Source organism: Antennarius striatus, chromosome 5 (assembly GCF_040054535.1).
Source record: "Antennarius striatus isolate MH-2024 chromosome 5, ASM4005453v1, whole genome shotgun sequence".
NCBI classification, from domain to species: Eukaryota; Metazoa; Chordata; class Actinopteri; order Lophiiformes; family Antennariidae; genus Antennarius; species Antennarius striatus.
Window position 1 is genome coordinate 25,068,857 of NC_090780.1, and position 24,303 is coordinate 25,093,159.

General features: G+C 41.4%; 4 protein-coding genes across 4 annotated transcripts; 1 reads left to right on the forward strand and 3 right to left on the reverse strand.

Annotated features, from left to right (window-relative positions):
- Positions 1-467: 467 nt before the first annotated feature.
- Positions 468-1,794, forward strand: LOC137595635 (odorant receptor 131-2-like). The gene is made up of 2 exons (XM_068315849.1): positions 468-614; positions 1,015-1,794. Exons 1-2 carry the CDS (start codon positions 468-470, stop codon positions 1,792-1,794), a joined length of 927 nt encoding a protein of 308 aa, XP_068171950.1.
- Positions 1,795-6,415: 4,621 nt separating this feature from the next.
- LOC137595636 (odorant receptor 131-2-like) lies at positions 6,416-11,285 on the reverse strand. The gene is made up of 4 exons (XM_068315850.1): positions 11,216-11,285; positions 7,923-7,948; positions 7,507-7,662; positions 6,416-7,195 (listed from the first exon to the last, which is right to left on the reverse strand). The coding sequence occupies exons 1-4, from the start codon at positions 11,283-11,285 to the stop codon at positions 6,416-6,418; spliced, it is 1,032 nt and encodes a 343-aa protein (XP_068171951.1).
- A 2,482-nt stretch (positions 11,286-13,767) lies between these two features.
- Positions 13,768-18,990, reverse strand: LOC137595637 (odorant receptor 131-2-like). Its single transcript, XM_068315851.1, has 4 exons — positions 18,574-18,990; positions 18,221-18,323; positions 15,409-15,557; positions 13,768-14,547 (listed from the first exon to the last, which is right to left on the reverse strand). Exons 1-4 carry the CDS (start codon positions 18,988-18,990, stop codon positions 13,768-13,770), a joined length of 1,449 nt encoding a protein of 482 aa, XP_068171952.1.
- A 4,045-nt stretch (positions 18,991-23,035) lies between these two features.
- On the reverse strand, positions 23,036-24,303 carry LOC137595638 (odorant receptor 131-2-like). Its single transcript, XM_068315852.1, has 2 exons — positions 24,157-24,303; positions 23,036-23,788 (listed from the first exon to the last, which is right to left on the reverse strand). Exons 1-2 carry the CDS (start codon positions 24,301-24,303, stop codon positions 23,036-23,038), a joined length of 900 nt encoding a protein of 299 aa, XP_068171953.1.

Sequence of the window (24,303 nt, forward strand, 5' to 3'; positions counted from 1 at the left end):
AAGGATAGGATCAGGAATGAGTACATCAGAGGGACAGCACATGTTAGAGGTTCTGGAGATAAAGTCAGAGAGGCCAGACTGAGATGGTTTGGACATGTCCAGAGGAGAGATAGTGAATATATTGGTAGAAGGATGCTGAGTTTTGAACTGCCAGGCAGGAAGCCTAGAGGAAGACCAAAGAGGAGGTTTATGGATGTAGTGAAAGAGGACATGAAGGTAGTTGGTGTGAGAGAAGAGGATGCAGAAGACAGGAGTAGATGGAGGACACTGATTGGCTGTGGAGACCCCTGAAGGAAAAGCTGAAAGGAAAAGAAGAACGTCGGAGCTTAATATCCTCTAGTTTTTAATGTCAGGCTGCAAATTTAATGGCCAATACGTCACTCTGTCTGGCCTCACCGCTATGAACCTCAACGCACATCACTGGTGGTTACCAATGTCTGTATTTTCTTGTGCTTTAAGCTGCAGACATGAACTCAACTGACATTCCCAACTTTCCTGGTCAGTCTCCAGAACCTTTTTCCAAAGCTTTGCCCAAGAATCTTCTGGTTTTTCTTCTTGGAGTCTCAATCACCTGCATCAATGCTAGCTTCATTCATGTCTTCAGCAAACACCAGGTCTGATTCTTCTTTGTTGTTGTGTTGCTACAAATAATGAACATCTGGATGATGAGCTAACATCAGCTCGGAATGTTGAGACAACATGTTGCTAGCTGACATGAGCTAACTGTAGGTCAGAATGTTGAAACAACATAGCTATCTTAGAGATAGACACCTGAAAGTACCTTACGACAATTAATGCTATTTCAACCTGTTATTAGCTGAAATCAGTTAATGTTAGATCCATAAGTCCAAATTTTTCAATCATGAGTTACCTTTAGCTCCACATGGCCAGTCTTTGTGATTTAACCCCACATGATAGTCGTGGGTGGCAAGTTAGGAAGTTGACATTGTTAGCATGAAAAGAATAAATCTCATAAACTGCATGTAAACTCTTTTCTGTTTTTTGGATCAACAGATCTTCTACCTGAATCCACGATATATACTCTTCATCCACCTGGTTCTTAATGACATGATCCAAGTAATGCTGAGTGTCATCCTCTTCATCATCAGCTACACCCTCTACAAAATCAGTTTCTCCATCTGCTGTATCATCATCCTGATCACTCTCTTTGCCACAGAGAACACTCCTCTGAATGTGGCGTGCATGGCGATAGAGTGCTACATCGCCGTCTGCTTACCTCTACGCCACAGCAAGATCTGCACCATCAAGAAAACCTTGATGCTGATTGGTCTGATATGGGTGACGAGCATGTCTGTGGTTCTTCCTGATCTGTTTGTTACCTTGGCAACGCAGCCTCTGGACATCTTCCATTCTCGGTTTGCTTGCAACAGACAAACTGTCTTCCCAAACCTTGTCCTCACCAAAAAGAGGGACATCATTCACTCTATGTTTCTAGTCATTATTTGGTTCACTATCTTCTACACGTACTTCAGAATTCTGTTCACTGCAAGAGCCGCTAGCAAAGACAGTAAGAAGGCCAGAAACACCATCATCCTCCATGGTTTCCAGGTCTTGTTGTGTATGGCCAAATATGTAAGGCCACAGTTAGTAGATACTCTCCGGCGATGGTTCCTGCTTAATTATGTCGAGATACTGTTTGCTTTCTATGTTATCGTGCACATCCTGCCACGATGCATTAGTCCAATGGTATATGGTATACGAGATGAGACCTTCAGGAAGTACCTGAAGAAGAACTTGTTGTGTAACTACAGCTCGACAAAAAGCATCCGCTGAACATTCCCTTTCAAGAGGGTTAAGTGTAAAGTGTCATCTGTCATGTGTTTCCGCAGACCTTAATAACCTTCACACAACATTTTCATGTATTTTGATGATGTGATCAATTTGAATATATATTTTTATTTTATTTAATTCATTGCTTTATTCACAAGTACATTTTCTTTGTGCGTGGTAGTTAACATAAAATGCTATTGTATTTTATCTTTGTTTGCAACGGCACAAGTCCATTAAAAATAAAAAGTATATTATCACCGTTACTGCTGATGACTTGATTGGACATGGTTTGTTAATAAAATGTGTTTATCTGAAATAAAGACAGAAACCATCAGTATTTCAACACTTAAGTCTTTGACTTTCTGTTCACACTGACTTTTCTCACTCTGACATTTTCTCCATTAAATGGTCTTAGATTAGATTCAAGGACGACCTTTTTCACCTACTTAACAATACAGAAATCAGTCTCACTCTGTGTCAACAGTTGCAAAACAGGCCCATGCATTTGTTCTACCGTCGATCATTGTTCCTTATTTTCAGGGTCTCACAATAAATCCTGAACTCTGTAGTTGTTCCAGCAGACTTTGGTCAGTTTAGCTGATAAGAGATCATATTTCCCCCCTTTTTCAGATCCCTGTTCTGACTCACTATAAGATCTTAATATATACTGAAATTCCTTATCCCAGTCGAACCTTACATCATAAACCACATTCATGTCTGGTCATACCTTGAAGAAGTCTTTGGACCCTATTACCCCACCAGAACAGTGCTGTTCAAAATATCAGGTTTATTTATGATTACCATCGTCTCCAAATACCGATGCAGTATCCCAGTGTGCATATTGAGCCTCCAAAGCCAAAGCTTGGAACACCTTTTAAGTGACGTGGCCTAATTTTATTGTCTTGGAGCCTTCAAGTTTCAAGTTTATTTATTTTTATATAGCCCAGATTCACAAACAATGTCTCAAAGGGCTTTACAATCTGCACATGGACGATATCCCTCTGACCTTTGTGCACTGCAAGCAGTGCGACCCTCGCATCGGATAAGGAACAACTCCCCCCAAAAACCCTTTTAACAGGGGAAAAAATGGATGGGAGAAACCTCAGGAAGACTGCAGAGGAGGGACCCCTCTTCCAGGAGTGGACAGACGAAGCAATAGATACCGCATGTACAGATTAACAACACAATAATAATAACAGTAACAATAACAGTAACAATAAATGTATAACAAAGGCATGCCGATCCATCCAGTAGAGCGAGTCACCACCAGCCGATGAAGCACACAGAGGTCACCGATTGCCGAGGATCCACCACTCTGAGGACAGACCAGACAGTGCCTAAGTCATTCAGCTCAAAACAGTTAAAGTCAAGGTTACTCTGGCAAAACCCCAAAACCACAGCAGAACCAAATGAGGCAGAACCAGCACTCCCCTAGTGGATGGTGAAACAGGACCACTGTACAGCTTGTGCTATCGCCAGCCATGGAAGCAGACAGAGGTAGCCGATTGCCGATGATCCACCACACAAAGGCCTGTGAGAGAGAACAGCAGAAGAAGGAAGAGAGACAGAGATAGCAGAGATAGCAGGGGCGAGAGTGGTGCTAGAGGGACCAGAATAGCAGAGAATTAATGGGAGGCAGGGGCCTAACTAAGAAATCCTATGACTCGTCGGCAGGACTAGGCTAAACCTAAACATTGAGACCGCCATCCCCGATATTACTTATATGTTAGGTCGAACAGATATGTTTTGAGTCTAGATTTAAAGACATTTACAGATTCAGACTGTCTAATGTTTATAGGGAGGTTATTCCACAAGAAAGGGGCACGATAGGAGAAGGCCCTCTGGCCAGCTGACTTCTTTTTAAATCTAGGAACACACAAGAGACCAGTATTCTGAGAGCGGAGAGCCCTAGTCGGCGTATAAGGTTTAACAAGATCAGACAGATAGGTTGGTGCAAGCCCATTAAGGCTTTTGTATGTTAGTAAGAGTACCTTAAAATCGGATCTAACATGAATCAGGAGCCAGTGTAATGCAGCCAAAACTGGGGTGATATGGTCAAATTTTCTAGTTTCAGTTAATATTCTTGCTGCTGTGTTCTGAACCATCTGAAGGCCCCTAGTTCTAGACCGAGGCAACCCTGATAACAGAACATTACAATAGTCAAGTCTAGAGGACACAAAGGCATGAATCAAAATTTCTGCATCAGCCATGGCTAAAGAGGACCTAATTTTGGAAATATTACGTAGATGAAAGAAGGCGATCTTTGTCACCTCTTTACTATGCTTGTCAAAGGCAAGAGTCGAATCTAACGTTACTCCTAGGTTCTTGACTGTTGAACTATGGGTTATAAGACAGTTATCTACAGATATTGTTAGGTTTTGAAATTGGTTTCTATGTCGTGCAGGGCCAATGATTAACATTTCAGTTTTGTCTGGGTTTAGGAGCAGGAAATTACTGGACATCCAACTATTCACAGCAGAAAGACAGGCCTCTAGTTTACTCAATTCAGATCGATCATCTGCTTTTATAGGCATATAAAGTTGTGTGTCATCCGCATAACAGTGGAAACCTATTCCAAAGCTGCGTATAATTTGACCAAGAGGTGCAACATACAGGGAGAATAGTAGAGGACCAAGGACAGACCCCTGAGGTACGCCATATTTGACGTCGGAGAAGGCAGAAGTTTTATTATTGTAGGAGACACATTGTGTCCTATCAGATAGATAAGATTTTAACCAAGCCAGAGCTAACTCACAGACACCAAACTGTCTCTCCAGTCGGTCAAGGAGTATACAGTGATCTATAGTATCAAATGCTGCACTAAGATCCAAAAGAAGGAGAACAGAAGTGGTATCAGAGTCCAGATTTAATAGGAGATCATTCACAACTTTGGTAAGTGCTGTTTCAGTGGAATGAAACAGCACTTAAGCCTTGGGGCATCTAAGTCTTTATCGCCTTTTTAGACTTTGAATTGTTCTCTGGTTGATTGAATTTACTACGCGAGAGGCTGAAACTTTGTCACAGCGAGATCGCAAATCCCAATTTTTGAAATATTTGCTGTAGACAGATCTATATTGTGTCACATACAGGATTTTGAACCCAAAATGCTGCTTTTGACCTGACGTTGTGGTCACACTATTTCTCTTTTACACTCTTATTTCACTTTCTCACTTCTCTGTTTATAGTCCCCCCTGATCCTTCAGGAATAAGATCCTTCCAGATCTTTTTGTGCCTACGACGCTGAGCGGTCTTGGGATTTTCAACCTTTTAGAGCCAGTTGAACTGGGGCTTATTTGTTGAACTGGGGCCTATATGTAACAACATTTGCAAAGACTCGCATGATAAACCTGGCAGGCTATCTGGCAGAATTTTAGAAAAAGTTTCTGCTTACCTTTGTATGTGTAGTCAGATACCGCCTGGTTCCCATGGAGAACGTCACCTCTCTGGAGTCACGGGTCATGAAACCAGTTTATTAGGGTTTTACACCGAACAAAGCCCTTCTCGGTTCTCCAAGTTTGGTTGAGAAGTGTATCTTCAATGATGAGACAAATTGTAGTCCAAACAAGAATTACTGAAGGAGTTCAGCAGTTTATAAAGTTGGTGAGGATGCAGCACTGGGCTCTCAGCGGACACTGCAACAAACCTCTGGGAAAGGGCCTCGAACGATCATTTACCGTGATCTTTATAGTGTTTGGCTTTGACTGTCGTTGAAGAAAGAGCTCACCAGTAGCCTGACTCAGCCTCACATGATCAGTTACAGTTATCTGCGTGTTGTGTTTGCTTTGTACTTTTGTGTTCAGAAAATTATGTAACAGACAAGAACTAAAAGTTGTGCTGGGTGTTTTTTGGTCATTTCCATTATATAATAGAAATGTTCCCGGCAGCACTTGAACCTCAACCTAATATCTCCTCTGAAGTAGCCCATTCCAAAATCTGCCCCATTACGCTTGTGTCACAGGAAAGACAGTGAAAAACATTCATCCTAGATCCTTGATGTCATGATAGCACCAGAAGCTAATGACTTTTATTCTGCCCAAAAATCATCTGGTAAGATTGTAATGATGGCATTTTTTTGCTTTTGTTTGCTACGTGGATAATTCAAAAATGACATCTCCCAGTGTTTTCTTTTCCGTGGAAACTGAGTTCAAATGTTTTTTTCTGTGATAAAGGTTGTCTACTATTGCCATAGAACATATACATGGACTCTTTTTTATATATATATCTTTTTCATACCGAAAGTGACCTTGAATTCAATATAAGATGTTTCATGGAGAAAATTCCACTTGAACAAAAAGTCAAACATGTTAGTGTTCAAATACTGATGGCTTCTGTTTTTATGAAACACATTTTTTAAATAATGTCCAGGCAGGTTCATGATCATTAATCGATAAAAATGATTATTTTTATTTGACCCTTTATGACAAGCACAATACAATACAACATTTTGAGGAAACAAAAGTAGACAGCGAAAATGTATTACTGTATGAAACAAAGAATTAAATAGAAAACAGGTTGATTAAACTTGATCACATCATTACAAGGACCGAAATTGTTTTGCGGAGGGTATTCAGGTCTGACAAAACACGTAACAAATTAGAGTTTAACTTTCTTGTGTGGGAAATATTTAGCGGGTAATTTTCGTAAAGCTACATTCACACATTATGTTCCTCCTCAGGTACTTCCTGAAGGTCTCATCTCGTACGCCGTAGATGATTGGAGTGATGGATCGCGGCAGGACGTGCACAATAATATAGTAAGCAAACATTGAGTCAAAGTAATTGAGCAGGAACCATCGCTGGACAACAACCAGTAACTGTGGCCCAACATATGTGGTCATACACAACAACACCTGGAAACCATGGAGGATGATGGTGTTTCTGGCCTTCTTACTGTCTTTGCTAGCGGCTCTTGCAGTGAACAGAATTCTGAAGTACGTGTAAAAGATAGTGAACCAAATAATAACTAGAAACACAGAGTGAATGATGTACCTCTTTTGGTCAAGGATGGTGTTTGGGAAGGCATTTACTCTGTTACAAACAAACTGTGAATGGAAGAAGTCCAGAGGCTCCGTTACCAAGGTGACAAACAGATCAGGAAGAACCACAGACATGCTCGTCACCCATATCAGACCAATCAGCATCAAGGTTTTCATGATGGTGCAGATCCTGCTGTGGCGTAGAGGTAAGCAGACGGCGATGTAGCACTCTATCGCCATGCACGCCACATTCAGAGGAGTGTTCTCTGTGGCAAAGAGAGTGATCAGGATGATGATGCAGCAGATGGAGAAACTGATTTTGTGGAGGTTGGCGCTCATCACGAAGAGGATAAGGCTCAGCATCACTTGGATCATGTCGTTAACAACGAGGTGGATGAAGAGTATATATCGTGGATTCAAGTAGAAGATCTGTGGATACAAAGAACCGAGAAGAGTCTTTCTTTTCAGAAGACAACTGAAGGCTGTTTCATGTTAACAACTTGGAAATATGGAGCCATTGTCAGCTCAGATATATATATATATATATATATATATATATATATATATATATATATATATATATATATATATACACTTTATGATCCCAAAATGGGATGTTGTTCATGTTCAAATATTGTGGGTTAAAGTTAGATACTTTCATCTCGCACCATTTTGTTTCAGCATTGAGTCATCCACATATTCAGTATTTTAGGCAACACAACACTAAAGAATAATCAGACCTGGTGTTTGCTTAAGACCTGAATGAATCTTGCATTGATGCAGGTGATTGAGACTCCAAGAAGTAGAACCACAAGATTCTTGGTGAAAGCTTTGGACAAAGGTTCTGGAAATCGACCAGGGAATTTGGGAATGGCGGTGGTGTTCATGTCTGCAGCCTAAGGCACAAGAAAATACAGATATTGGTCATAAAAGATATGAATATCACTCTGAACACAAATCAAAACTGTATATTATAGTAATTTAAAAATGACAGCAGTGAGATGTGATTAAATAAACAATGAATTAATTAATGTATATGTACTAAAGGCAGTTGATTTTTTGTTAAATATACAACAATTTTAAAAAATAATGTGTGAAAAATAACATTCATCAAAATAAAGACAAAACATTTCCTCGCAACTAAAAAAGAACTCACCTCAGACGGACGATCAGAGCACAGGTCTGAAAGGTAAAGGACACATTTCATTGGCGAGTAGACATGTGAAACTGAACTGGAGATTAATGTGAATTAAGACACTAATGTACCTTTACCTTAAAGTCGTTTGAACCCCAACAATGTGGAGACGGAGAACTGCATTCCTACAAAGGAACAGAAAACATTCTCCAGCTTAGAGACGTCCAGCCATCGTTGGGACACAGGTGAGGAACACGTATGACAAACAGAAGCTCGTGTAGCGTGAAGTCTGCGCAGGTATGACAGGAGGCGGTACTCACCTGACTACAGTGTTCCACATCAGGGTAGGGGACGTCTCTTTATACCCCTGTGCTGAGCACATGACCAATCAGAGGACAGTCTGTGTCCCCAGGAGTTCATCATCAGTCATTCAGTGACATCACTTCATGTGATGTTGTCAATGAACCATAAAGAAAAAGACTATCAGGCAGCTGACACTGGGATCTCTCAGTACCAACACTGAGTGGGTCAAATTTTACTAAGATTTTTATATTTACTAAGAAGAGGTAAGATCGGGCCTAAAAAATCCAGCCTGACCCAAGCCTATGGGTATTAAAGCCCGACTTGAACATTATCATTGACATTTTGAGCCCAACCCGGCCCAAAGTCAGGCTTGGACTCAGGTTCGGGCTTAAGATCTTACCTCCACTCTTGTTTAGTAATTGAACAGCAATTACCATACAGCGCCTTCTCTGTTTTACCTAAATTATTCATTTTATAAAGGTATTCCTTAGTTTAATATCCACAGATCGTTTGAGATACATAATATATAAATATAAATTTATTAAAAAAGTTAGCAAAAGCTAAGCCCGACCCGAAAGTAAATACAGTATTGACATTTTGAGGCTGAGTCTAGAGGCAAGATCTTAAGCCCGAGCCCAAGTCCAAAAAAAATCCAGCCCGACCCAACCCGAGCCCTCAGGTATTGAACGATGAACAGACAGACGTTCAAAATATTCCCACACATTAGTCTATGAACCGACTTTTCATTTTTTTCTTCTCCAGGGCGAGGTCAGATATATAACAGGTTTTTTGTTTTACATCTGTTATCATTTAATTAACACCTGGATATTTTTTAACACAGTTTCATCTCCGATTAAATATGTCCATCGTCATTTGCAGTCTTGCAGTCATCTGTTCCACCGTGTAGACTTGTTTTAGTCTTTAGCTCCACTGAGTTACTGTCGGTGGTTTCGCATCCTTCCAGTTCATAGTTATCATCTCATATTTATTGATAGATTTAATATTAAGGCAATATTGCCAAAGCTGTATCCTTATTTGTATTCTGTTCTACTTTCATCCCCACCGTTTCCCCATCCTTTGTGACCCATGGGACTACTGCAGTTAGTTGAGGCCTCCTCTTTATTTTCCCAAAAGAAAAGTTTTAATTCTTATCCTTGGCTTTTTATTCTGCCAAATAAACTTGGAAATTATTTTGTTTAATATATTAAAGATGTAGATTGGAACACTTACCGGAAGAGACTGGAATATAAAAATAAGTTGGGGGAGCAAATTAATTTTTATTGCCTCCTGAATTGAGATAGAGAGGATGAATCCCCCAGCGTGTCGAGTCATTTTTTATTTGTGTTATCAATTTGTCATAATTAGCATTATCTGATTGTGTGGGAAGAAGTGTGATATCTAAATATCTAAATCCTTGTTTGGACCAGCAGCAAAAAGGGCAATTTTGTGAGGTGACCCTTTTTCATCTGTTAGGCCTTGTACTTCTGCTTTTTGCCCTATGGCCTCTGCTAAGGGCTCTATACTGAGAGCAAACAGGATGGGAGATAATGAATCTCCGTGTCTCACGCCTGTCTACCTCAAAACAATCACAACAGTGATTACCAATTGGTAAATTTTTTCTCCAAAACCCATTTCCAACAGTGTTTGTTGCCTTTATCAAAGGCCTTTTTAGCATCCAAGCTGAAAAGCATTGAGGGCTGTTTATCTTTTGTTGTTGTGGAATGCAATTTTAAAGCATCCCTAACATTATTTATTCCATGGCAGCCTAAAATAAAACCTGTTTGATCTGGTTTAATCAATTTTTTAATAATTTTTTTGCATTCTGGTCGCCAAAATATAAGTTAGTATTTTGTAATTTATGCATGAAAGTCTTATGGGGTGTTAGCTATTACATTGTAAGGCATCTTTCCCCTTTTTATGTGTAACTGTTATAATGGTTTCAGGCCACAATTTGGGGGTGTCTCCTGAATCCGATATGTAATTATATACTTTACTCAATATTGGGAAGAGGTTATTCACAAAAAACTTTATAATATTCTCCTGTTAATCCAATCATAGTTGCTTTAAATTCATTTTATGTAATTGGTTCATTTATTTCTTCAGATGCTAATTTGATCATATTAAGAGGTTTCAAAAAGTCCTGTATGTTATCTTTTTTAGATTCCACTTCCTGACATTTGTATGGGTGTTCATAATATTTTGCAAAAGCACGTGATATTTTTGTTGGGTGTGTCTCAATCTGATTAGTCTTTGGGTGTATAATTCTAGGGATTACACGGCTGGACTGGGTTTTCCACAACTGGAATGCTAAAAGTCTACTAGCTTTATTTCCCATATCATAATATTTCTGTTTATGAACCTAAGAGCACCTTCTGCTTTATATGTTAGCGTGTCATTCAGTTTTAATCTAACTTCCTTTAACATTTAAAAAAACCTTCCCTTGTTTGTATTCTTTCTCTATTTTCTATATATTTTTCTAATTCTAGCTTTATTGCTAGCCTTTATTTCTTTAGCCTGGATCCTATGGAGATGATGTTTCCCCTTATTGTGGCCTTTCCCGCATCCTATAATGTTTAGGAAGAGACAGCCCCATTATCATGAAGGGAAAAATAATAAGATGAAGCATATTGTATTTCTTGTAGTGTCCACTAGCAGTGAATGATTGAACCTCCGGTAATTAAAGGGGTTTTCAACCCCAAAATTAGGGCTGTTGTCTGAACCTGTTATTTGTCCTATAGTGATATCTTTTATTCTGTTACATTACCTAACCTGACTCCGCTTGATGTAGAGGAGAAGCAGCTCTACCTTCATCCTCTTCCAGATGTCTATCTCTAACTACCTCTAAAGTTGTGCATCGCCATCTTGTAGAGAAAACTCATTTCAGACACTTTTACAGGTGATCATATTCGTTCCTTTATTGCCCAGAGCTCATGATCAAAAATGAGGTTTGGAATGTAGAAAGTGGCAAATTGACAGTTTCTCCTTGTTTGTTATGATTCTCTTTGTCTTGCCCTGTTGGGGTGAGGCAGGAGGCAGGTCCGAGCCTGTGGGCAGAGCCTTGTCTCCACACCTGTGCTGCATCTCCACACATGTGCCTCATCAGGCTGATTAGCCTGAGGCTTTTTAGTCCAGCTGGTCTTCACTTTCTGTGCCTGAAGGTTTCCCCTTGCTTTCTGGCCTGCAGTTGGTATTCTCTTGTCTCAAGTCTCTTGAGTCATCATTTGAAGCAATCTCTCCTAAAAGCTGATATTTATATCTGTGTCACATGGAAGATAATGAAATAAATTCATCGTAGATCCTTTTTATCAAGAAACCACCGCAACCTGTTGTTCTCCATTCCTCCCCAACATAGTGTAATTGTACGGATTAGAGTTTGGCATAGGGTCAAGGAATCAGGGTTACTTTACATAATCTTTATGTTCAACCTGACATGGATCCGACTGCCTGATTTATTTTAATCCACACCCACCATGCCAGCATGCCAGGCTTCTGACCTGTTTAAAGTTTGACAAAAGCTTTACATGGTTTTAGCCCAAACACGTCTGGTCATTGGTTCCCCAAGAGTCTCTAAAATCAGCCATCCTGAGTAAAAAAATTAATCTTCTGAGGAACCGAGTGAAGGGTGACTATGGTTCTGTTAGTTGTTGGCCTCCAAACTAGAGGTAAGATAAGGCCTAAAAAATCCAGCCCGACCCGAGCTCGTGGGTATTAAAGCTCGACCCAACTCAAACATAATTGAATTTCTGGCTTGAACTCGGGCTCGGGCTTAAAATCGGGTATTAAGGCCCGACCAGAGCTCAGACCTTAATACTCCGGCCTGAATTCCAGGATTGGACTCCGGCTCAGGCTACTCCAAACTCGGGTCAGACCAACAAGTTTTACGTCAGAACTGCTGCAGGCCTCCTCCACAGTTTCCTGGCTGTGGTCTAGGATCTACCCAGACATAGGTCTGCATCTTCAGGCCCCTTGGCTCAATTTTTTTGTATGAATTTTTGAACTTCAATGTCTTCAATTTTGAAATAAATATGAAACATCAACAATATTTTAAAATTATTCTTTCACAGTCAGGGTTTGGTGATGTCATCGAGTCTTACTCAACAAAATGGAGCAGTGCCACTAGAGCTCAGTGACCCCAGCATTGCAATAATTCAAACACATCACCATTATAAAGAAACGTGAATTTTCACAAGAGAATATCTTGCAAATTTCACAGAAATTGTCCTTTCTTGTCTACAAAGTTTATTTTTGTAAATAAACCCAAAACTGATGTCAAGGAAGGGAGATATACTGGTGGTGGGAATGTCACCAACTTTCAGTTAACTTAGTCATACTTTCAAGATGAAACTTTCGGGACCTCCTGACATTTCCAGTACTCCTCAGTGAGTTTACAACTCACACTTAGCACTAGTCTCATTGGACCCCATCAGTAAAGGTCAGGCCCTCTGGGGCCGTTTGTTATGTAGCATCTAGCATGAACACAGCATCGTCTGTCTGCAGAGAATTGTACCTTTGAACAAACTGTAATTTGATGAGTCGTCTGGAGGCGTGATATTTCATCTGGCTCATTACGCAGAGGAAAAAACAAATGATCATCAGGTGATCACCATTGACAACAAGGTGTCATCTATGTGGAGATGAGGTGGACCTCAGCGTCGATTTCTCTTTGTTGTCAAAGTTTTTACTTAAAGTTGATACGTCATTAGAACCAGGAAGAGGTTTCCTCAATGACTTCAGCTGCTGTCATTCCATGATGGGTGTCAATCACCATACTTTAGCGGTCGCAGAGAGTCTTTATTAAGAAATTACAAAGTACATAAGTACAAAATATTTATTTGTCAATTCAAATCATACATAGGTTGAGAAGAAATCCAACAGTGGCATCCATGATAAAGATCTAATGTTTTGGATCTCTAAAGGCATCATTCCTTAGGCCTCTTTTTTGTTTTTCTGCAGTTCTGCACGATTCACAAGACGTGATCATGAAGTGCTGAGTTAGGTTCAGTTGGGGCACGGAGTTGAAATGCCGATTGGGATTACAGGAAGTCAAGAGTCACAGCAGAGCTGTGAAAAGGAGAAAAAAATCTGATCTCTTGTTAGATAAAAGTGAACGAGAGTAAAAAGGAATTTACTGTGGCAGCCTGAGAGTTTGTAGCAATAATCCAGCCTCAAACAAATATATAGATTACAAACGTATGGATTACCTGGAATGCATGGACACGGAATGAGACTGATTACATTGTTACTGCTGTAGGTGAAAAAAGATTGCATTTCAATCTGAGACTAGTTGATGGAACCATGTCAGAGAGAGAAAAGTCAGCTTGAACAAAAAGTCAAAGACTTTAGTGTTAAGATAATGATGGTTTGTATTTATTTTAATAAATCAGAGTATTTAATAAATCAGATATCTACATCAGGCAAAGATGAATACAACATTTTGTTTAAAGTAACATACAAAGAAAATATAATTGAGAATGAAGCAAAGAATTCAAATTGATCACATCAGTAAAATAAAATGTCCTGTGGAAGATATTAAGGTGACTTAACCCTATTTGACGGGAAATATTTAGCTGTTGTTTTTCGTAAAGCTGCATTTACACAACATGTACTTCTTCAGGTACTTCCTGAAGGTCTCATCTCGTACGCCGTAGATGATTGGACTGATGGATCGTGGCAGGATGTGCACGATAATATAGAAGGCAAACATTGAATCTATGATATTGACCAGGAAGTGTTGTTGTATGACATCCCGCAAATGTGGACCGACATATTTGGCCATATACAACAACACCTGGAAACCATGGAGGATGATGGTGTTTCTGGCCTTCTTACTGTCTTTACTAGCGGCTCTTGCAGTGAACAGAATTCTGAAGTACGTGTAGAAGATAGTGAACCAAATAATGACTAGAAACACAGAGTGAATGATGTACCTCTTTTTGACAAAGACAGGGTTCGGGAAGACAGCGTGTCTGTTGCAAGAAAAATGGGAATGGAAGAAGTCCAGAGGCTGCGTTGCCAAGGTGACAAACAGATCAGGAAGAACCACAGACATGCTCGTCATCCATATCAGACCAATCAGTGTCAATGTTTTCTTGATGGTGCAGATCCTGCTGTGGCGTAGAGGGAAGCGTATGGCGATGTAGCACTCTATCGCCATGCACGCCACATTCAGAGGAGTGTTCTCTGTGGCAAAGAGAGTGATCAGGATGATGAAGCAGCAGATGGAGAACTTGATTTTGTGGATTGTGTAGCTGATGACGTAGAGGATGACGGTCAGCATCACTTGGATCATGTCATTAAGAACCAGGTGGATGAAGAGTATATATCGTGGATTCAGGTAGAAGATCTGTGGATACAAACAACAGAAAAGAGTCTTCATTTTCACCTTAATTCCCATATATTCTTCATTATGCTAACGATCCCTACTTCGCAATGTGCTGCCTACTAGCATTATGCGGGGTTAAATCAAAAGAAAAAAAAATGTTCGCAAACTGATCATATTAAGTAAAGGCTGCCTTATTGTGGAAAAAATTGGAAAAATTGAGCTAATTTTGGATAATATAAATCACATATGTCAAAGTCGGGGCCTGGGGGCCAAATGTGGCCCACAACATCAATTTATGTGGCCCATGAAATGTCAGTGTTTAAAAATAAATAGGTCAAAAATATACTTTGACAAAACCTACATTTTTCATAATGCAGTAATAAAACCCATTTTACCTGAAAAAAAACCCATTTTGAACAAAATGGATGTGTAAAAAACTTCTGTTAAATGTTATTTTTCTTTAGTCTCTTGGATAGTTTGATCCTGGATTGATGGAGTTTTGTGGATTTCAGAACCTGACAAAAGGATTTATATTATAAAAGAACAACAAGCAAACCTGTATTTTTCTGCGCAACTATAATGTTTAACTTAAATAAGTAATTAATTTCAAGTTATGTAAAATATTAAGGAGTATTTACATAGTTATTTTACATTACATTGAGTTACATTTAGTTACATTTATTAGTTACATCTGGCCCTTAAAGGACCCTTTGGCCCTTTGAGTTTGACACCCCTTATACATTCACCTACCTACATCTTTCAACATTCTAAGCTGTTATTAACTAATATCATCTATCACCATGTTGTTTCAACGTACTGAGCTGATGGTAGCGCCTCATCCAGATGTTCATTATTGGGCAAATCAAGACAAAACAATCAAACCTGGTGTTTGCTGAAGACATGAATGAAGCTAGCATTGATGCAGGTGATTGAGACTCCAAGAAGTAGAACCAGAAGATTCTTGGTCAAAACTTTGGACAACGGTTCTGGAGACCGAACAGGAAATTTTGGAATGGCGGTGATGTTCATGTCTGCAACATAAAACACAAGAAAATACAGATATTGGAAATAATAGAACCGAGTATCACTCTGAACATTAAACTATACATTAAAGTCGTTTGAATAGAATAACAACATGTGTTTGAATAAAGAATGGATTAAAACAACGTTCCTGAAATGATTGTGGTTACTTGAGGATGTTGATAGAACATTTAGCAGATAAAATAATAAATATCGATCAATAATGTATACAGAAATGATTATCAGGTATCAGGTGGGTTCTATCAAAGACACCACATGACTCGTCACTCGTCTCCGCTCCCATCTGGGCTTCAATCCATCAGTGTTTGCTTGCATGAAACAGCTGAGTGCATCTTATTGAAGATCACTGCCTTGTATACACATTCAACTGAAAGAAACACCATAGAAAGCATGAGGTCCAGGGTGTGGCCCCCTTCTATGTTATGCATTACAAAAGGAATATAAAAGAGTTAAAGAATACCACGGATAAGAACTCCTTCATATCCAGACACAATAAAAGATAGAAGATCAGGAAACTTCTTGTGGAAACGACAGGAGGCGGTACTCACCTGACTACAGTGTTCCACATCAGGGTGTGGGGACGTCTCTTTATACCCCTTTGCTGAACACATCTCCAATCAGAGGAGAGTTTGTATCCTCAGGAGTTCATCATCAGTAATTCAGTGACATCATCCCATGTGATGTCATCAAGATGAGGCAGCTGGATCTGGGGCACGTATCTCTCAGTACCAACACTCAGTGGGTCATACTTTACTGGGATTTTTAAACGTACCCAGAAAACAAACCAAAACTGTGACCCTTTTTTACATTTCCTTCCATCTATTTTCTGTTTACCACTTAATCTGCTCTCGCGGGTCACGGAGAGCTGAAGCCTATCCCAGCTCGCTTAGGGCGTGAGGCAGGGGAAACTATAAGAAGCAAACAATGAGAGCCAAGGTTCTTCCCAAAACAACTGAGATATATAATCTCTCTAGCAAGTCCTGGGTCTGCCTCCAAGCCTCCTCTGAGTTGGACATGCCTGGAACACCTCCCTACGAAGGAGTCCAGGAGACATCCTGACCAGATGACAGAACCACCTAGCATGAAGCTAATGTTCAATAACATCAACCATAAACTCGTACATTCACCTACATGTTTCAACATTCTAAGCTGTTATTACCTGATATCATCTATCACCACGTTGTTTCAACACACTGAGCTGATGTTAGCTCGTCATCCAGATGTTCATTATTTGTGGCAACACAACACTAAAGAAGAATCAGACCTGGTGTTTGCTGAAGACATGAATGAAGCTAGCATTGATGCAGGTGATTGAGACTCCAAGAAGTAGAACCAGAAGATTTTTGGACAAAGCTTTGGAAAAAGGTTCTGGAGACCGAGCAGGAAAGTTGGGAATGGCAGTGGCGTTCATGTCTGCGGTAATAATGGATCTCAATATTACTCTGAAAATTAAACTTTATATTCAAGTAATTTAAAAAACTACAGTAAAGACATGTGATTGAATAAGTGAATTGAAACAACGTTCGTTAAACGTTTTCGTTTACATGAGGGTGTTGGTAGAACAGTTAAAATAATAAATATCGGTCAATAATGTATATAGACATTCATCTATCCATCATCTACCGCTTATCCGCGGTCGGGTCGCGGGGGCAACAGTCTCAGGAGGGATGCCCATACTTCCCTCTCCCCAGACACCTCCTCCAGCTCCTCCGGGGGGAGCCCGAGGCATTCCCAGGCCAGCCGAGAGACATAGTTCCTCCAGTGTGTCCTAGGTCTTCCATGAGGTCTCCTCCCAGTAGAACATGCCTGGAACACCTCCCCAGGGAGGCGTCCAGGAGGCATCCTGAACAGATGTCCGAGCCACCTCAGCTGGCTCCGCTCGAGGCGGAGGAGCAACGGCTCTACTCCGAGCTCCTCCCTGGTGACTGAACTCCTCACCCTATCTCTAAGGTTGCGCCCCCCCCCACTCTACGGAGGAAACTCATTTCAGCCGCTTGTATCCGGGATCTTGTCCTTTCGGTCATGACCCAAAGCTCATGACCGTAGGTGAGAGTAGGAACCTAGATTGACCGGTAAATCCAGAGCTTCGTCTTGCGACTCAGCTCCTTCTTCACCACCACAGACCTACAGCGACCCCATCACTGCAGAAGCTGCACCGATCCGTCTGTCAGTCTCACGTTCCATCCTTCCCTCACTCCTGAACAAGACCCCAAGATACTTAAACTCCTCCACTTGAGGCAAAGACTCTCCACCGACCTGAAGAGGGCACACCACCCTTTTCCTGTCGAGAACCATGGCCTTGGATTTAGAGGTACTGATCCTCATCCCACTCGCGTCACACTCAGTTGCAAACCGTCCCAGTGCAGCTGAAGGTCCAGGTTTGATGAGGCCAACAGGACAATGTTGTCTGCAAAAAGCGGAGATCCTTTGGTCCCCAAACCGGACTCCCTCAGGATTCTGGATCCCCCAGATTCTGTCCATAAAGATTATAAAACGGAACCGGTGATAGAGGGCAGCCCTGCCGGAGTCCAACATGCACCTGGAACAGGTCTTGCAATGCGAACCAAGCTCTGGCTTTGGTCGTACAGGGACCGGACAGCCCTCTGCAAAGGGCCCCGAACCCCATACTCCCGAAACACTTCCCACAAGATACCACGAGGGTCATGATCGAACACCTTCTCCAGATCCACAAAACACATGTGGACTGGTTGGGCACACTCCCATGAACCCTCCAGCACTCGATGGAGAGTGTGGAGCTGGTCAAGTGTTCCACGACAGGAACGAAAACCGCATTGTTCCACCTGAATCCGCGGTTCGACTATAGATCTAATCCTCCTCTCCAGTACCCTGGAATAGACTGTACCCTGGAGTCTGAGGAGTGTGATCCTCCTATAGCTGGAACACAACCTCCGCTCCCCCTTTTTGAAAAGAGGGCCAATCCAGAGGTACTGTCCCTTACTGTCATGCAATGTTACAGAGACGTGTCAACCATGACAGTCCCTGCACATCCAGAGACTTGAGGTACTTAGAGCAAATCTCAGCCACCCCCGGTGCCGTGCCACCGAGGAGTTTGGCAACCACCTTGGTGACTTCAGCTTGGGGGAAGGATGACTCCACCTCTGAGACCTCAGCCTCTGCTTCCTCTGTATAAGACATGGTAGCGGGATTGAGGAGATCCTCAAAGTATTCTTTCCACTTCTCGACAATATCCCCAGACTCTTTGTCTGGGGTTTGGGTCGTTGAGCCCCATGCTGACAACTGCCACCTAATCCACACTGCACCCATCCCACCAGAGGTTGGGCCCACGTCGTCCTTTCGGGCTGACCCCGGCCGGGCCCCGTAGGAAAAGGCCCGACCACCAGGCATTCGCATAAGAGCCCTAGCCCTGGGCTTGGCTCCAAGGTGGGGCAGCGGTTGCGCCATACCGGGCGATGTCACGGTGCTTGATTTTTTGTCATCATAGGGGTTTTTGTGCTGCTCTTCGTCTGGCCTGTCACCCAGGACCTGTTTGCCAAGGAAGACCCCAGCAGGAGCATAAGGCCCCTGGCAAGCTAGCTCCTGGGATCATTCAGGCACTCAAACTCCCCCACCACGATAAGGTGGCAGCTCTCGGAGGAGTACATCGACATGAATCTGTTAACATCCTCTTTAGTTTTCTTTAATAAATTGTGTCATTTAATTAGGTTAATGAGAACCTCTAAGTTTATTTTCTTATTTAAAACAGAGAGGTTATATCAAAGTATTTCCGTCATTCATGTTCAGGGGCACTGATTCTCCTTCTGATACTGACAGAAAAAATTAAAGATCCTCAGAATGGATCTGAACCAGAGCTGCTCACAGGTATCAGGTGAGTTCTATCAAAGACACCACATGACTCGTCACTCATCTCTGCTCCTATCTGTGCTTCAATCCATCAGTATCTCCCCACCTGCATGAAACACCTGAGTGCATCTTATTGAAGATCACTTTTCTTCTGCTTAGACACATTCAATTGAAAGAAACACCATAGAAAGCATTAGGTCCAGGATGTGACCCCTAGTATGTGTTGCATTTGAAAAGGAATATAAGTGAGTTAAAGGATACCCAGAACAACTCCCTCATATCCAGACACAACAAGGGACAGATCATGGAACTCCTGCAGGAAAACCAGCGTTAGGTAGCTTAATATTAAATTACTCAGGAATGGACTCTGTTTAATAGAAACCTTCTAACAGACAACTTCCATCCTTCCATTATCTAGTCGCAGGATGCTGGAGCCGATTTCAGCTGACTGGGGGCATGAGGCATGATAACACTCCTAGTGTGACACTAGTGCACCGCAGAGAAAGAGAAAGCTTTTAAAATAATGACCACCTCATCTCCACTTCCAACAGCTGATCAAACCAGGAAGACTTTCAGTCAGAAGAACCACAATGTAGACACAACACAGATGAGCACAGCAGTTGGACAATAGGGGACGAAAATGCTTTCATGTTGCATCAGAAAATGTCACAAATACAGGATCATGTAACTGAATATATACTTCTGACATTTGATTCATGCTAAAATAAGCAATGATCATTTCAATTGAACATAAAAATAAAGCTTATCGAAATAAAGACAAAACATTTCCTCACAGTTAGAAAAGAACTCACCTCAGACGGACGATCAGAGCACAGGTCTGAAAGGTAAAGGACACATTTCATTGGTGAGCAGACACATAAAACCAAACAGGAGATTAATGTGAAATAAGACACTAATCCACCTTTAGATTGAAGTAGTTTGAACTCCCACAATGTAGAGACAGAGAACTGCATTCCTACATTTCAACAAAGGAACAGAAAACATTCTCCAGCTTAGAGACGTCCAGCCATCGTTGGGACACAGGTGAGGAACACGTATGACACACAGAATCTCGTGTAGCGTGAAGTCTGTGCAGGTATGACAGGAGGCGGTACTCACCTGACTACAGTGTTCCACATCAGGGTAGGGGGCGTCTCTTTATACCCCTGTGCTGAGCACATGACCAATCAGAGGACAGTCTGTGTCCCCAGGAGTTCATCATCAGTCATTCAGTGACATCACTCCATGTGATGTCATCAAGATGAGGCAGCTGGGTCTGGGACCTGGATCACTCAGTACCAACAACCAGTGGGTCACATTTTGCTGGAATTTTTATATTTACTAGGAATACAAACTAATACTGAGACCTGATTTTATATTTCCATCCATTACGGCGTGACGTGGGGGAAACTTAGGGCGCGACGCCAGTACGACTTGGATCCATACAGACGCAGACAACCAAACAAACACACACTCACACCCACAGTCCATTTGGGATCGTCCAATTGACATGAAGTGCATGTTTTTGGAGGTGAGAAGAATCCGGAGAACCTAAATAGGACCAACGCAGACACGGGGAGAATGTGCAAACTCCGCACGGAGCGGGACGCGAACCTGGACCTGCCTTGCTGTGCAGCGACAGCGCTACCCACTGCACCCCCGTGCCGCCTGTTTTTACATTTCCAACATCAGATGTGATCGACAGAGCAGGTGTTCTCTCAGGGATCAGAACAGGGGTCCTACTATAAAAATCACACTTTTTCAGGTCTCTACATAGTGGTCCTCCCTAACGCTACCAACTCCTAGAATCTGGTAAATAAACGCTTCCTGCATCAATAAATATTTGGACTTTTAGGAATTCATGACCCGGACCAAATCAAAATAATCGGATTTTGCTAAAATGGCCACGTGTCACTAATGGCGTTCCGTGATTGGACAGAGTGACTGACAATATTGATTGGTTGACATGCCCGAGGGTGTGGCAATTGCCGAGGGGGGAGTTTGTTCAGGATACAGTAGCATTGTGAGGTAATGTCCTACCTCAGAGCTACACACTGAAACTTCCTCACAAGCTGTTGAACTCAGTTAGCATTTGGCTAACTAGTAAGGTCCACTTCAGTAGTGTGTGTGTGTGTGTGTGTGTGTGTCCACTCGAGGCTATTCCCAGCATCACAGCGAACACATAACCAGTTACACGTTAATTACTAATTCAGAGCAATTGTCTGTTTTTTGGTGAACGAAAGTAGCTTTAGCTCTTCTAAGTGATCGGAGAGCTTCGTGTATATACACACACACACACACACACACACGAGAATACAAGAGAAAAACTTGGTCTTACCGGTAAAATCCCATGTTTCTTTTGTTTGCGTTAGCTTAGCTCCCGTGTTATCCACGATCTCTCATTGTCAATGACGATTTTCAGAAAAAACAGTAAGACACTGGCTTGTGCAAGAGTGCATAAGCCAGTGTCTGTCCCAAGCCCGGATAAATACAGAGGGTTGTGTCAGGAAGGGCATCCGACGTAAAACTTTTGCAAAATCAAACATGCAAATCAAATCTATGATTTCCATACCGGATCGGTGGAGGCCCGGGTTAACTACGACCACCATTGGTGCTGTTGACCTACAGGGTGTTGGTGGTTTCAGCCCAAAGACTTCTGATCATTGGTACCCCAAGAATCTCTAAAATCAGCCATTGGGGTAGAACTCTTCAGAGGGACCCGGTGAATGGTGACTAGATGGTAACTAGTTAATTAGTTGTTTTCCTCCAAACTCAGGTCAGACCAACAAGTTGTACATCAGAACTGCTGCAGGCCTCCATCAGAATTTCCTGGTTTCAATCTATGATCCGCACTACCAAGACATAGGTTTGAATCTGGACAACCTTGGCTCATTATTTTGGATGAATTTTTAAACCTCCATAATATGAAATATCAATAATATTCTACATTTAGTTCTTCAAAATTAGGGTTTGGTGATGTCATTGTTCAATCTTATTCAACAAGATGGAGCAGTGTCACAAGAGCTTGTTGATCCCAGTATGGTTATACTTCAAACACGACTTCATTGTAAAGAAAAGTGAATTGTCACAGGAGAACGTCTTACAAATTTCACCAAAATTGTCCTTTCTTCTCGACAAACTTAGCAGCAATAATCCATTTTAGAACAACTGCATGGATTACTTTTTATGTATCTATTGACACAGACTGGGACTGACAAAGAGGTTGCACTGGAATCCAAGACTAGTTGATGGAACCATGTCAGAGGAAGACAAGTCAGCTTGAACTAAATGTCAAAGACTTGAGTGTTACAATAATGATGGTTTGGTTTGATTTCAGTTGAATACATTTTATTAAAAAAAATCATGTCCAACCAGGATCAGGAGTATTAATGGTGATAATAAGATTATTTTAAGTGGACTCTACATAACACAAAGCAAGATGCAAGTTAGTGTAAACTACCATAATGACATAAAACATATTTGTGAAGACAGCAATAAAAGAAAGAGAAAAACAAGTTAATTAAACTTCATCACATCATTAAAATGAATTAAAAAGTCCTGCACAGGTTGTTGAGATCTGTGTAACCACGCAATAAATCAGAGTTCACACTTTGGGAAATATTTAGCAATTGTTTTTCATAAAGTTTCATTTACATATGTTTCTCTTCAGGTACTTCCTGAAGTTCTCATCTCGTACGCCATAGATGATTGGACTGATGGATCGTGGCAGGACGTGCACGATAATATAAAAAGCAAACAGAGAATCAAAGTAATTGACCAGGAAGTGTTGCTGTATGACATCCTGTAATTGTGGCCCGACATATTTGGCCATATACAACAACACCTGGAAACCATGGAGGATGATGGTGTTTCTGGCCTTCTTACTGCTTTTGCTAGCGGCTCTTGCAGTGAAAAGAATTCTGAAGTACGTGTAAAAGATAGTGAACCAAACAATGACTAGAAACACAGAGTAAATAATGTTCCTCTTTTTGACAAGGATGGGGTTTGAGAAGGCATTTACTCTGTTACAAACATACTTGTAATGGAAGAAGTCCAGAGGCCGCGTTGCCAAGGTTACAAACAGATCAGGAAGAACCACAGACATGCTCGTCACCCATATCAGACCAATCAGCATCAATGTGTTCTTGATGGTGCAGATCCTGCTGTGGCGTAGAGGTAAGCAGACGGCGATGTAGCACTCTATCGCCATGCACGCCACATTCAGAGGAGTGTTCTCTGTGGCAAAGAGAGTGATCAAGATGATGAAGCAGCAGATGGAGAAACTGATTTTGTGGATTGTGTAGCTGATGACGCAGAGGATGACGCTCAGCATCACTTGGATCATGTCATTAAGAACCAGGTGGATGAAGAGTATATATCGTGGATTCAGGTAGAAGATCTGTAGACACAAAGAACAGAAAAGACTCTTCATTTTCACGTTAGTTCCCATATATTCTCTATTATGCTAATAATTTCAATATCCCAGCTTGCTGTTTACTTGGATTCTGTTGGGTTAAATTAGAAGAAAAGATGTTGGCAACATGAGGCAGTTTCCAAGCTGACTCATGTATGAACAGCATAAACATGGAGCTAATGTCCAATAATATCCACCATAAACTCGTACATTCACCTACATGTTTCAACATTCTAAGCTCTTATTATCTGATATCATCTATCACCATGTCGTTTCAACACACTGAGCTGATGTTAGCGCGTCATCCAGATTTTCATTATTTGTGGCAACACAACACTAAAAAAGAATCAGACCTGGTGTTTGCTGAAGACATGAATGAAGCTAGCATTGATGCAGGTGATTGAGACTCCAAGAAGTAGAACCAGAAGACTCTTGGTCAAAACTTTGGAAAAAGGTTCTGGAGACCGAGCAGGAAAGTTAGGAATGGCGGTGATGTTCAT